Source organism: Neofelis nebulosa, chromosome 11, assembly GCF_028018385.1.
Source record: "Neofelis nebulosa isolate mNeoNeb1 chromosome 11, mNeoNeb1.pri, whole genome shotgun sequence".
Lineage (NCBI taxonomy): Eukaryota > Metazoa > Chordata > Mammalia > Carnivora > Felidae > Neofelis > Neofelis nebulosa.
Genome location: NC_080792.1, coordinates 72,038,451 through 72,052,300, shown reverse-complemented (window position 1 = coordinate 72,052,300; position 13,850 = coordinate 72,038,451). Strand labels below are relative to the sequence as shown.

General features: G+C 54.3%; 1 protein-coding gene and 1 non-coding gene across 8 annotated transcripts in view; both read left to right on the top strand.

The window, feature by feature from the left end:
- AP1B1 (adaptor related protein complex 1 subunit beta 1) overlaps nucleotides 1–13,850 on the top strand; it is an 84,408-nt gene that overhangs the window by 65,878 nt on the left and 4,680 nt on the right. For 5 of the 7 annotated variants that reach the window (XM_058693195.1, XM_058693199.1, XM_058693200.1 and 2 more), the window contains 6 exons: nucleotides 4,450–4,548; nucleotides 5,085–5,344; nucleotides 5,997–6,198; nucleotides 6,981–7,001; nucleotides 7,552–7,695; nucleotides 12,491–12,636. In XM_058693195.1, coding sequence (XP_058549178.1) covers nucleotides 4,450–4,548; nucleotides 5,085–5,344; nucleotides 5,997–6,198; nucleotides 6,981–7,001; nucleotides 7,552–7,695; nucleotides 12,491–12,636 — 872 coding nt within the window. The remainder of the gene's footprint in view (nucleotides 1–4,449; nucleotides 4,549–5,084; nucleotides 5,345–5,996; nucleotides 6,199–6,980; nucleotides 7,002–7,551; nucleotides 7,696–12,490; nucleotides 12,637–13,850) is intronic. The other 2 variants (XM_058693196.1, XM_058693201.1) reach the window with 1 other exon arrangement.
- On the top strand, nucleotides 13,207–13,303 carry LOC131490675 (small nucleolar RNA SNORD125). The gene has a single exon (XR_009251186.1). It is a non-coding gene; the product is annotated as a small nucleolar RNA SNORD125 (small nucleolar RNA).

The following is a 13,850-nucleotide window of genomic DNA, read 5'->3' as shown; positions in this document are numbered from 1 at the left end:
TTTATTTAACCAGCCTCCCCTGATAGATACGAAGGTGTCAGTCTTCTACTCTTGTAACCAATACTGCTGTGAATAACCTGGGGGGGGCACATATGCAAGTCTAGCTGAGGGATAATCCTTAGATAATTTCTTTTTTTTTTTTTTCTTTGTTTTAATGTTTGCTTATTTTTGAGAGAGAGAGTGTGTGTGAGCAGCAGAGGGGCAGAGAGAGAGGGAGACATAGAATCCGAAGCGGGATCCAGGCTCTGAGCTGTCAGCACAGGGTCCAACGTGGGGCTCGAACCCACAAGCTGTGAGATTGGACGCTTAACTGACTGAGCCACCCAGGCACCCCCTTAGATAAATTCTTTCTAGTAAATGGGCCCGTGCGTTGATGATGGGAGTAGTTGTTCCACATTTCCCTCAGTGTAGAGGGTTTACATTCCGATCTCAGAGGTGGCATTCACCTTACCTCCTTGCCAACCTAGTACATCCTCAAACAATTTTTGCCAATCTGATAAACAACAAAGTGTACCTTAGTTGGTTTTGTTTGCATTTCTGTTCTGAGTGAGGTTGAGCATCTTTTCATATTGTATTCCATTTTCTGTGAACCAGGCACTGTCTGCTCACACAAGGGGGCTTCTAAAACGTGTTTGTAAGCACAGAAATCTTTGCTCTCCAGCTAGGGAGTGTAACCTGTTGGGTCAGAGCATGAGCCTTGGGATAGGAGACCCCAGAGTCCAAACCCCTCTTCTGCCCTTTCCTGGCTTGGTGGCTTTCCACTAATTTTCTGCTTCTCTGAGCCTCAGTTTCCTCATTTGTAAGATGAGGGGTGTAAGACTTTTCCTCATCCTGTTGCTCTGAAAGTTAAATGGGATGCTTTGTGTAATGTCCCTAACATGTGCCCAGCCCATGATAAGCACTCACGAATGGTAGTATTGGTGTTGGTCAGAATTGGTTGAAAATTGGTCCAGGCAACAAAGAGGGCACCTACTGATTCTTGTAGCTGATAAGTTCTGGGAGTGTGCTCTCTTCCAGCATGCTTGGGTGAGGGTGCCCAGATGGTGGCATCAGGACTGTCTCTGTCTCCTTGGGGTGGCTTCTCCCTTAGGAAGGCTCCCATGGGTGGAGCCTGCGTGAGGTCAGTTGTTCCAGGCTGTGTCCTTACAGCTTAGCAACTCCCCTAACTCCCTTCCCCTTGGTAGTTCCAGCAACAGTCCAGGCCCGTTTGCATTCTCCTAAGCCAGTCGCCATGAATCCAAGTGACTATGTCTGTTGGACGCTTGTCCCAGTCTCTGTGGATCGGACAGGGCAAGAGAAGAGAGTGATTTTCTGAAGGAAAGCCAGCATTTTTGGTGCCAGAAGACAGACTAGATGCTGGGTGGGCAAAAACAACAGATGTCCATCATGAAATAATAGTACTAACTCCTACCATCACCCACTCCCACTGCCACCTGCCAAGTCGGCTGCCAGCCTGCCCCGGGCTTGCTTTCACTTTCACACCCACCTCCTCATTCGCTTGTCTCTAAGAGAAGCAGAGCGTCGTTTGGGATTGCTTGTGCCCCTGAGTCCTGCCTGGGATTACTGCAGAGAATGCCCTCTGGGGGGTGTTTCTGCCCATATAGTAGAGTAAATCTTTTGTAGCCGCTTCCCCCTTGGCAAAGCCTGCTGAAGAGCCCAGGATGAGAGAAGTCGGACAAGGGAAAGCTGAGCAGGAGCCTGCCTTGAGGAAATCCAGGCTCCTCCCCCATTGGGTGACCTGGAGCAAGTTAAACTTGCCAAGCCTGTTTCTTTGCTCCAGCACGGGGTTGCTGCAAAGCTTATTGGATGACGTGTGTAAACTGGCCTCTCCAGTGCTGGCAAACAGTAGCTGGGTGATGGTGATGGTGGTTTTAATTAAGTGGCCAGCTCCCTTTGCCTTCTGGGTTCACGGCACCATTCAAAGCTTTTGTAAGAATACTTGTTCAGTGCTTTGCAGCTTGGAAACTTACTTTAGATTATCTCTTTGAGCTCCCTTCTCCTGGGCTCCTAGGCCTCTCCACCCATAGACCTGGAGCTCAGAAAGTCTTGGCTGAGGTGGTATATCAGTCCAGCCTGTGCCTCACCCCTGTCTGGATGGCAGGGTCGGGGGCATCATTGCGGGAGGGTTGCCGTGAACATGCATGCTAACACGAGTGTGTTGTGTGTTGGTGAGGGGTGGGAGGAGTTGGGCTAGTGGTCAGAGTTCCCAGGCAGCGTAGCCAACCCAATGAGTGATTGGGTGATGAATGATTCCAGGCAGCCAGCTGACCTGGGTTGAGAACTTGGTAAAGAATCCCTGTGTGCTGGGGCATCTGGGTGGTTCAGTCGGTTAAGCATCCAACTTCGGCTCGGGTCATGATCTCGTGGTTCATGAGTTTGAATCCCCATCGGGCTCTGTGCTGACAGCTTGGAGCCTGGACCCCGCTTCAGATTCTGCGTCTCCCTCTCTCTGCTCCTCTCCCACTTATACTCTTTCTTTCTCTCTCTCTCTCTCTCTCTCTCTCTCTCTCTCTCTCTCTCTCTGTCCCAAAAATAAATAAACATTAAAAATTAAAAGAAAAAAATCCCTGCGTGCTGGCTGTAGTGATACTGATGACCACAGTGAGAGCTATTGTATATTGAGAGAATCCATGATAGGTTCTTTACATTCCTTCCTTCCTTCCTTCCTTCCTTCCTTCCTTCCTTCCTTCCTTCCTTCCTTTTTCTTTCTCTCTCTCTCTCTCTCTTTTTCTTTCTTTCTTTCTTTCTTTCTTTCTTTCTTTCTTTCTTTCTTTCTTTCTTTCTTTCTTTCTTTCTTTCATGTTTGTTTGTTTATTTTGAGAGAGAGAGAGAGACAGTATGAGCTGGGGAGGAGAGGCAGAGAGAGGGGGAGAGAGAGAATCCCAAACAGGCTCTGCACTGTCAGCACTGAGCCCGATACGAGGCCCGGTCTCATGTACTGTGGGATCATGACCTGAGCTGAAATCAAGAGTCGGATGCTTAAGCGACTGAGCCGCCCAGGCACCCTGGTTCTTTACATTTCTTGTCTCATTGACTCTTCCATTAACCCTGTGAGGTATTTAAATCCACATTATTAATAAGGAAGCAGACTCAGAAGTTACATGACTTGTCCAGAGTCACGTTCAAATGAGGTGTGATATAACTCTAACTTCAAAGTCCACTGTCATAAATTGCCATTTTCAGAGCTCATAGAACCCCTTGAAGCAAAACACCCCTCTCCCCACCAACTGAGGATAAATGGTTTCCCCTGGACTACCTGGCCAGGGACTGTAGCCAAGTCCTGGAAGCCAGTTCCTTGGGCTGCTTCCTACCTGGGCAACAGCCAGCCCACTGCCCCTCTGCTGTTGGCCCATGTGTAACCAAATCGCAAGAACTCTAGATTGCTTGATTCCAGAAATGGACTATATCCCCTCTATCCTGCCTCCTGCTGTCAGCCTGCCCTGTGTACCAGGATTTCTATGAGTGCCCTCCTGCCGGCCTGACCCGGGAGGTGCTGTCAGCCCTGTTGCCGCCCTCCTGCCACAGGTCTGCCCCTGGTACCGCCCTGGCTTGGGAACCTCAGGCTGTCCTCTTGTCTCGTGACTGGCAAAAAGGAGATGTGGCTAAGGAAGGACTATGTGCAGAGAATTGTTCTTTCAGAGATGTTTTTTGAGTTAGCACGTTTTTCTCAAATGCCTCCTGTGCACTGGGCACTAGATAGAATAGTGACCAGGAATAGAATGTGACAGACATGATCTCTGCCCTCAAAGGGCTGTCTCCACAGCACAGACAGCCTGGTGGCTGGGCAGCATTTCTAATTCTGTGGGGCAATGCCCATGAGGGGGCGCAGGCAGCTGCAGAAGCCTGGGGGTGCTGGGGTCAGCATGAGCTCCGAGGGGTAAGAAGATAGTGGCCAGGGTAAGGGCAGCGGGGGGCATGATCAGGTGAAGGCAGCAGCTCGGTAAGAAAGGGGTGCCAAGAGAGGGCTGGGCAAGAGTGGTTCCCACCTTCTGGTAGAAGCCCAGCTCCTCAGTGACAGGCTGGCTCTGTGGGCCCTGCTGGCCCTGTCCCCAGGGCCTCCCTGGCACCGTCTCTGCTTATTGACAGGTGGCCCCTTTAAGAAGTACACCAGCTACACACATTGCCCTTTTAAGCTGCGAGCTCTTTTAATGCACTGGAGGCGGAGAGCCCTGACAGGCTGCTGGGACCCTGGGGTGGAATGTCCAAATAGTAGTGGCCCTCTGCTGCCTGGGTGGTAACGCCAAGGTTTAGGCTACTTGGCGCTACCAGCAGCCCCCTGCCCTTAGTCCATTTTCTGTGGCGACCTCCAAACTTGGGGTAGCTGCTCTTGGCTTTCGGGACCTTTGAAAAATACCCTTTTCTCTCTTTGAGGGCCCGATTTGGTTTCCTTCTGTCCCCCACATGAAGCCCTTGCTACTTCCTCCTTGTTACCTCTCTGTCTTCCTGCAGGTCCAGCTGCAGCTACTGACAGCCATTGTGAAACTCTTTCTGAAGAAGCCAACAGAGACCCAGGAGCTGGTGCAGCAGGTCCTCAGCTTGGCCACTCAGGTCCGTGCCTCAGCCTCCCTGCTGCGCCCATTGCAGGTCTCACTCTGCAGGGGGTGCTCCGGTCCCAGGAGCCAGACCTTCGACCCAAGGTCCTGCTCCTAAGACTGGTACCACTGGGGGGTTTGGCCCCAGAGTAATCCAGGATCCCTATGCAGGGAGCTCAGTCACAAAGAAATCAAGATGGAGTGGGGTCAGGTAGTAAAGTTGAGCCAGACTGTAAACTAAAGAGGAGAGGGAGGTCCAGGAGAGCCAGATGGTTTGTAGGAGGATGGGGAGGGAAGATTTTGAAGGGGAGGGTGGAGAGTGGGGACAGGAGTGGGAATGGCATATTTAATCCTGGGCTAGAGTAGGACACCAAGGGGCCAGTCCCTGTTTAGGGACAGGTTCATGGGACTGCTCAGGATCACTGTCGGCAGCCAGCACTGTGACCATGTCTGGATCATGGGCTTTGGGGAGGGTTTCCCCCCTTTCCCTCAGCTGGTAGCTCTGCTCTGAGTTTAATAGGTTTCTCATCACCCCCCTCACCCCCATCCCAGGACTCTGATAACCCGGATTTGCGGGACCGTGGCTACATCTACTGGCGTCTGCTTTCCACGGACCCAGTGGCTGCCAAGGAAGTGGTTTTGGCTGAGAAGCCACTCATCTCCGAAGAGACGGACCTCATTGAGCCCACACTGCTGGATGAGCTCATCTGCTACATTGGCACACTGGCCTCCGTCTACCACAAGCCTCCCAGTGCCTTTGTGGAGGGGGGCCGGGGCGTTGTGCACAAGAGCCTGCCACCTCGCACCGCCTCGTGAGTGACGTGGGCCAGGCTCCAGGCTGAGCCTCCTTACCTGGTTTTCCGAGTCATTAGCACAGGCACTCGGGCTTGATGTAGTAACCCCCTGGCAAGACCTGAGTCTGAGGAACATTCTAATCCTAGTGACTTTTTAATGAAAAAAAGTCCATACCAGGTGTGGACTAAGTTACCTCATTTGACCGTTACAGTAGCTCTAAGACGTAACCCCATTTAACAGACGAGGACAATAGGCACGGAGAGCTTGAGGGCCTGTGCAGCATCCCACAGCCAGCACAGCTAGGCTCAGACCCAATTCTAATTCCAGAGCCCTGTTCTTCTCACCCTCCTCTGCCACCCCCTGGTGGTTGGTTTGGCCTGGGTGCCCAGGCTTCCAGGGCCAGCATCCAGTCTTTAAAGTGCGCTGAGTGGTGGAAGTACAGAGGGCCCCTCCCTTCGCTCACCCCCAGGAAGCTGGATCTCTTGGAGAGCCAAAAAGCTGGATCGGGCGTGGGAAGGGGGAAGAGGAGGGGGCACGTAGACAGCGCTCCTGGGACTGTGAGGAGACGGGTGCCTGTCCTAGGGGAGGATCCCGGAGCCTGGGACTCTGACTTCCCTGAGACAGCCCAACGCCCACCCCACTGAACCTCTCTCTCCTGTGTCCTCACAGGAGCGAGAGCACAGAGAGCCCCGAGACAGCCCCTGCCGGAGCACCCTCTGGTGAGCAGCCGGATGTCATCCCCACCCAGGGAGACCTGCTGGGCGACCTCCTCAACCTGGACCTTGGCCCCCCAGTGAGCGGTCCACCCCTGGCCACCTCCTCGGTGCAGATGGGAGCTGTGGATCTTCTTGGTGGAGGCCTTGACAGCCTGGTATGTCCTGGGGCCCCTTCTGGATGACACTGATAATGATCTTCAGATGAGCAGTCGTTGAAGGCCCTGTCTGTGCCATTCACGAACCCGGGGCCTCAGGCACCCCTGTCTGCAGAGGCGATGGTGTAGCTCCCTACTTACAGGGGAGGAAAACCGAGGCTTAAAGAGTTCAGCTGATCTTCCCTCCAAGAGTGCACAGTATGTGGCTTACACGGGCCTTAGCCCCTTGCTGAGCTACTGAGCCCCAAGAGACCTGGGGCCGGTAAAGCTGGAGAGGAGCCAGACTAGTGTCCACTTAGCCCCACACCCTGCTCCACTTCAGGGTAGCAGCCCAGCAGGCCTGGGAGGCCCAGGAGCAATCAGAGACAACCTTCCTCCCCTGTAGAAAGGGGGTGGTAAGACTGGACTGGGTATCTCCCTGGGACTTCTCCGGGCAGCTGGTAGAGCCAGGTAGAAGGGGTGGCAGAATCCCTGTCATTTGGCCATGTGTGGCTCAGGTCCCCAAGGCATCGCACCGGAAAGGGGAGGAAAGGTCATGGCACAGGAACTGAGTGGGGGGTGAAGCGCAGGCAGTAGTTCCCTTCACAGAGATGGTCTGGGCCCCCCTCTTACGCCTGGCACAGATGTCTTACTGTCTTGCCACAGACTCATCTCAGTGAAGCAGCGGTGACTAACCTTTTCCCTCTTTCCCTCTCTCTCTTGTCTGTCTCTGTCTTCTCTGCTGGCTTTTCTCTCTGCATGTGGCTGCCTGTTCTCTTCACCCTGCCTGCTCCCGCTTGGAGATGGGGGATGAGCCTGAAGGGGTACGGTTCAACCCTTGTGCCCCCAAGCCTTTGTCCCTGCTCTTCCTGAGTGCTGGCCCAGCGTCCCAAGGGGTGATTGATGTCAAAGCCGTCCCTCCTCCTGCTGAGCCACGGCCTTGTATCCAGTGTCCCATCCTCACTACCCTAAGACAAACTTGCCTTGTCATCCCAAGGATCACCCACGCTCTCAGTTCCCACGGGCCCTCTGTGACGTCCTAGAGAGTGTGCTCCTGTCTGCTGAGCACAGCCTCACAGCAGTGGTCTCGGCGCTCCTTTTATCTGTGGGCTGTGTGTTAGTTTACAAGCGTCCCAGCCCTTTCCCAGAGGTCACCCCTAAGGTTGGAGGCTTGCAGGTCATGGGAGGGCACAGCCTCTCTTCTCCACCCACCTCACCCTGACTTGTCTCTGAAAGAATTGCTGTGACAACAGCCCTACAGCCCCCTCCGCCCCGTCCCATTTTCTAAAGTGCCAGGTGGCTCCACTCACGCCTGGGCCCCTAATGTCCCCCACCTCTGATGCCCACCTCTGACCCCTTTCCCTTTCTTTCCAGATTGGGGGCCCCAACTTTGTGGCACCCCCAACAGCAACAGTCCCAGCCAACCTAGGAGCATCCATGGGCAGTGGCCTGAGTGACCTCTTTGACCTGACCAGTGGTGTGGGCACACTGTCAGGATCGTACGTGGCCCCCAAAGCAGTAAGTACTGTGCCTCCTTCCATGGCAGGAGCAGAAAATTAAGACACTGGCTGATGTGTGGGTTCCTTAGATGGCCCGTTCATGGAATCGGCTCAGGCCAACAAAGATGGACCCAAGGAGCAACAGTTTGCCAACACGATGCTGAGGGCAGCTAGGGGCTGTGGGAGCAGAGGGAAGAGATGCTAGGTGGGGCCTGGGAAGACCTCCCAGAGTGGGGTCACTGGAGCTCTGGCCTGTAGATCAAGTCTGAATTGGCCGGACACACAAGTGGAGAGACAGCTCTGAGTGGAGGTAACGGCCTGTGGAGGGGCCTGGAGGTGAGGGAGAGAGAGCTGGCAGAAGTCCTGGCTCGTCGGAGTAGCAGTTCTCAGCGCTGCCCCACCCAACACCCCTTATCAACGATAGACAGTGCCTGGTGTATCCTTTATTTCCTGTGTTTAAAGGAGATGCGTGGACTGTGCAACCTACTTATGTGTATCATTTCAGACTTAGTAAGATGCTGTCACTTCATAAAGGAGACATCCAGGGAAGAGTATCAAATTATATATTTCAATGTCATAAAGGTTTGGGCCCACCCGCCCCGGAAGATCTGATGAAGTTGTCAGGTGTTTGTAGTTCGGGTGTTGTAAGCCTTGTGGCCAGTGGTGCCCTCAGCTTCTGAAGTGGTGACTGACTCCCACTAAAGGTTCAGTAAAACAACACGAGGAACAGGCTTTCTTTGATTTTCACCATAGTTAGGATCCCAGCAATCTGGGGGTATGGTGAAACCGTGCAAAACATACTCGAGGGATGGAGGACAATTGCTCGTCGAGGGGACTGTTGTCCTCCCAGCAGCATGTCTAGCATCCCTGACCCCAGCCCACTAAACGTGGTGCCTCCCCGCCATTGTGCCACCTGAAGATGCCCCATGCTACCTAAGGGCGGTGCTCCCCCAAGACTCCTGGCTACACTAGAGGTTCGGGAGGGAAGAAACCGGCAAGATCAGCAGCACCAGGCTGTGAGGGTTTCTGTCAGTCCTAGCGGTGGAGCTCTTAGAAGGTTCTACACAGAGATGAAACAGATTTGCACTTGAGAGAGATTGCTTTGGCTCCACTGTGTGTGGGGCAGGAGGCAGGTTGGAAGGGTTAGAACAGAAGCAGGTGCCCAGTGAGGAGACTGGTAGGAGTTGGATGCTGATGGTGGCCCGGACAAGGTGGGCACCTTTGAGGGTGGAGGCAAAAGGCTGCACTGGAGAGCTCGGGCGGTGGGACTGGCAGAATGTGGGGGCTGGTGGGGAGGAGAGGATGCTGGCTCAAGTGGTGGGGTGGGGGAGGTGCCATCTGCAGAGATGGGGGCGAGGGGAAGGAAGAAGAGCTGAGTTTGGGAGACAAGATCATGTGGGCCTGGCACTGAGGAGAGCGCAGTGCGGGCCAGGCCCCCAGCATCAGGGAAGCTGCCAGAGGGGACCGACATGGCCAGACTCCGGTCGGACACTTTGTCTGCCACTTTGTTCCCAGCCGGAGCCCCTCTCTCTCTTCCAAGGTTCCCTTCCCAGAGCAGGACGCCGCTGAGCTCCAGGGGCAAGGGGATATCTCTGCTGTGACTGGGGGGACATGAGCCAGCACCTGCCCTGGCCTCACCAGGTGTGCTGGCTGTACCTGAGGTGGTGATAGCAGGATGTGGGCCCACGGAGCCCACGGCAGACAGGAAGTCTAGCCAGGAAGTGCCAACAGCTGCACACTTCTGTGCCATGGACTGCGTGAACATGGCACGGCCCCCACAGCCCTAAATCTTGCCAGAAGCCTTATGGTGCTGTGATTCCTGTTCTGAGGTTGAGAAATCTGGGTGTTTTGCCTAAGGTCACACAGCCGGTAAGTGAGAGTCTGAAACTGATGCAGGGTGGTGGCACCAAAGCCTCTGTTCCTTACCCCTGCGTGATCATGCCCCGAAGTGTTTGCGAACATCCTGTGTGCCTGCCTCAGTGTCATAGGTTGGCAGAATCACTAATTGCTCCCCAGATCGGTTACCTCACTGCATGAGGCCGATGCATACATGTTAAAAACCCAGAGCAACAATGACCTCTGCAATCCTGTGGGTGCCAGGCCTTGCCAGGACTGCAGACCCGCCAGGAATATTAAGTCTGGAGCTGGCCTTCTGCTTATGTGTTCATTTTACTGGATGCTGTCATTGCTTTTTCTTGGGTGTGCCAACAGTGAGTGCTAGAAGTGGGAGGTTAGAGGATCGCCCGGTCAGAGGAATTCAGCGCAGGCTGCCTGCAAGAGGAGTCCTTGCAGCACAGGCAGGACTTTCCCCTTTATCTGAGACACAGGAGTTTCTGGGGTGTGGGTGTGTTCTGCCTTCAGAAGTAGTAGGTATGTCATCTACATTTTCCTAACAGCACTGTGACTACCTAGAATGGTTTGTCCCACGTGCATTCCCCCCCATGCATGTGAGGGTAAATCCATTTGCCAAAATTCCTGGTCAAGGGAATAAGGCTTTCTCTGCACAAGAACTTGGAGTTCCTCAAGCATTTGGACCGGTGGGTGGGTGGTGATATTTCCTTGGGTCCTTCAGGAAATGCTGAAGATTAGTTCTGTGGTGGGCTAGACTCCATGAACCCACAGTGACCAAGAGAGACGAGGTCCCCACCCTCAGCAGTAAGTCCCAGTGACAGGCACTTCTGCAAGAACTGTGAAAGGGGGCCTGCTGGTGGGGGGTGCTGCAGGGCCCAGAGAAGCCACTGTGGGGGCATTCTCTGAGCTCTCTGCTTGCTGGATCTCAGCTGAGGCTAAAGCCCTGAAATTCTGCCCTCACACATTTGTCCCAGGGAAACAAAGGATGATCAGGTTAGCACGTGGGGGTGGGGGTGGGAGTGCCTGCAGAAGCACTTTCCAAATAGGGAACAATGTGGTGGGGGAGGGCAGAGGAGCAGGTGCAATCCAAGCCTGGCAGAGGGGACACCAGGCCATGGAAGCCATGGGGAGTGGAAGCCGTTGCAGGACTGGGAGGGTTTTTAAGGATACCATGGTCAAATTTGCATTTTTTTAAAGTTTTATTTATTTAGGTAATCTCTACACCACACATGGGGCTCAAACTCACAACCCCGAGATCGAGTTGCATGCTCCTCTGACTGAGCCAGCCGGGTGCCCCCAGATTCGCATTTTAAAAGATGACTTTAGGGGTACCTGGGTAGCTCAGCTGGTTGAGCGTCTGACTCTTGATTTCAACTCAGATCATGGTCCCAGGGTCATGGGATGGAGCCCTGTGTTCGGCTCCACACAGAGCTTGGAACCTGCTTCGGATTCTCTCCGTCTCCCTTTGCCCTGCTTGCTCTTACGCTCTCTGAATGAATGAATGAATGAGTGAATGAATGAATGAATAAAAATAAATAAAAGATGACTTGGCTGCTGTGAAGGGCGGGGAGAGAGGGACTGGGTCAGCCACGTGGGCTGCTGCCTTACCCAGTGGACTCTGACTGGCTCAGATGCAGGAGTGCCTGCAAAGAGAAGTAGAGGCCCTGGCGGCAGATGGAGGAGGTGGGGGTGATAGGACCTGGGCCGTGTGACAGTGTTGTAGGGGTTGGGATCGGCTGAGGGTGGGGACCCAGACGTCTCTGAAGTTCCTGGAATTGGCACCTTGAGAGATGGTGAGACATTTGCCCATGCAGGGCACCTTGCGGAAGCTCTCAAGGGGGCCTGGGTCTTTTGACCTCGGGGGGCCTGTGAGGCATCTGAGACAAAAACGTCCTGAAAGGCATTTTCGCAACCGTGGGTGACGCTTGTGGATGTCCTGCGTGGTTGGGGTTTTAATTCAAGCTGTCTCACTTTGCAAGCACTGTGTGAATGCCGGTGCCACAGCAAGCTCTAAGCCAAGGATGTTAAAGACAGAAAGCAGAGCCCTTCCCCTCAAAGAGCTGGCTGGGTGCAGGGGAGACAGACACACAGACTCACATTTATCCGTTAAAATGTCTTGGTGGTGGGAATGTAGGGAAGGAACCTAGGTGAGAGGCAGTGGCTCTTGAGCTGAGGCTCCCGTGCAGCCAGGCAGCAGAGGGCCTACCAGGCAAGAGGCCGTCTTAGGTGCTGTCCTTGGTCAGGCCAGTTTCTACAATTAAAAGGCCAGCCCTGCGGCGCCTGGGTGGCTCAGTCGGTTGAGTGTCTGACCCTGGATTTCAGCTCAGGTCATGATCTCACGGTTCATGAGATTGAGCCCTGCGTTAGGCTCTGCACTGACAGCACGGAGCATGCTTGGGATTCTCTCTCTCTCCCTCTCTCTGCCCCTCCTCTGCTTGTGTGCACATGCACACCTCTCTCTCTTTCTCTTTCTCTTAAAATAAATAAACTTTAAAAAAAAAAAAAAAGGCCAGCCCTGCCTTCTGCTAGGAAGAACAGACTGTGACAGCCAGGGAGGCCTCAGGCTCTGGCTGAGGCCCCAGATGCCCTTGGGCTCTTGATTCTACTTGGCTCTTCAGGAGGCTGGCAGGACCCACGTGTCTCATTACCTTCCTCAGTGCTACTGACTGAGTGTTCCTTCTTGAGCCTCTGGAGACTGGTCAGCCCTTGGGCACACCAAACACCTCCCTACCCCAGGCTGCTCTGACACAGCCACACTGAGGTGGTGCCCTCCATGGCCCATGCCGGATTGTTCCTCTCGTCCCAAGATCCACAAGGTCACCTCCTAGTGGTAAAGGCAGGTGTGGTTGATCGGAGAGAGTGGGGGAGAGGGGGAAGGAGAAGAGGGGGCGGACCCTCCAGTGGGCTATTAAGTTTTAGCGCAGTGGCAAACATGAGCCTTGTCCCCGCTGTCTTCCCTGCAGGTGTGGCTCCCGGCCATGAAGGCCAAGGGGTTGGAGATCTCAGGTACCTTCACCCGCCAGGTGGGCTCCATCTCCATGGACCTGCAGCTGACCAACAAGGCCCTGCAGGTCATGACCGACTTTGCCATCCAGTTTAACCGCAACAGGTGAGCTCCCTGAGGCCGGTCTGTTGAGAGCCCATGCTGGTGACTGTAGGCAGCGGCTGAGAGCTCTGAGGGGTCTGGTGCCTCGTTTCTGGTGAAGACGGATATTCCTGCATCTCAGGCCAAAGCCCTCTAAAGCAGCGATTTTTTTTCTTCCCAGTGACCTCTTTACGTGGACCCCATAATACCAAGCACAGGGGGAGAGTGTCTCCCCTTATTTTAGCCTTCCTCCACTGCCCAAAGAGTGTTTTGCTGACAAAAACCCCCAGCTCCAAACTAGGAACTTGCCTTTGGCAAACACCCCACATAACAGGAGGTAGCCTCCTGTCCAGGCCTGAGTTGCTCTCATCTCAGGGCCCAGCTCTAAGAAGCCTGACGGGGGGGTGGACCTTCCTGCCCCAGCCCCTTGTGGCACAGGATTAAACCATCAGAATGAACCTCTGGGAGTGGTGGCTACCCCGGGCTCTTCACCCCCACTGGGTCCCCTGCGCTGGAGGTTCCTGGGGAAGGTTTCCTCTCTGGCACCATGAGGGTCTTCACGGACCAGACCCACTAGGCCAGGGCTCTCTAGGGGACCCAAGCAGCCTCTCCTGATGATTCTTCTTCCTGAGCAGCTCTAGTGATGAGCAAACTGAGCCTCTAAGAAGTTGACTGAAGGGGCTGCTTCCTCAGGGAGAGCCCTCAAGCCAGTGGGTCCTGACCCTCCATCAGCTCTGCTACTCACCCTCAGATGGCCCCAGAGGCCGTAGAAGCACTCGGGGTTCTAAGGGGTAGTCCCACTGCTTGCTCGTAACAGACGTACAGCATGCTGACAACCTCCTGGGTAGCAGACCCTGTGCCGAGGGCTTTAGGAGTACATATTATCTTACTTTGAGCCCAGGGAAGTCCATGCTATTATCCCCCTTTCAGTAGATAATGACACCTGGGCTCAGAATAGGTGGCTTGCCCAGGATCAGTGGGGGAGCTTCCAGGAAAGCCTGAAGCGCTGGGCCACCACAGGAGCCCATGGTTCCCCCACATCACCTCCCACTGTGTCCCAGGCAGGCCTGATTGCCATCGTGGGCAAGTACAGGCCAGGTCAGGCAGCTCAAGCTCTGGGTCTCAGCTACTCACCCCATAGGGTCTGAACACAGGCCTGCCCCTCCCTGATTCTCCGTGTCCTGGAGGATGAGAGAATGTATACTTCTCACTGTTTTTATGAGGGTAGGAGTTGGTAT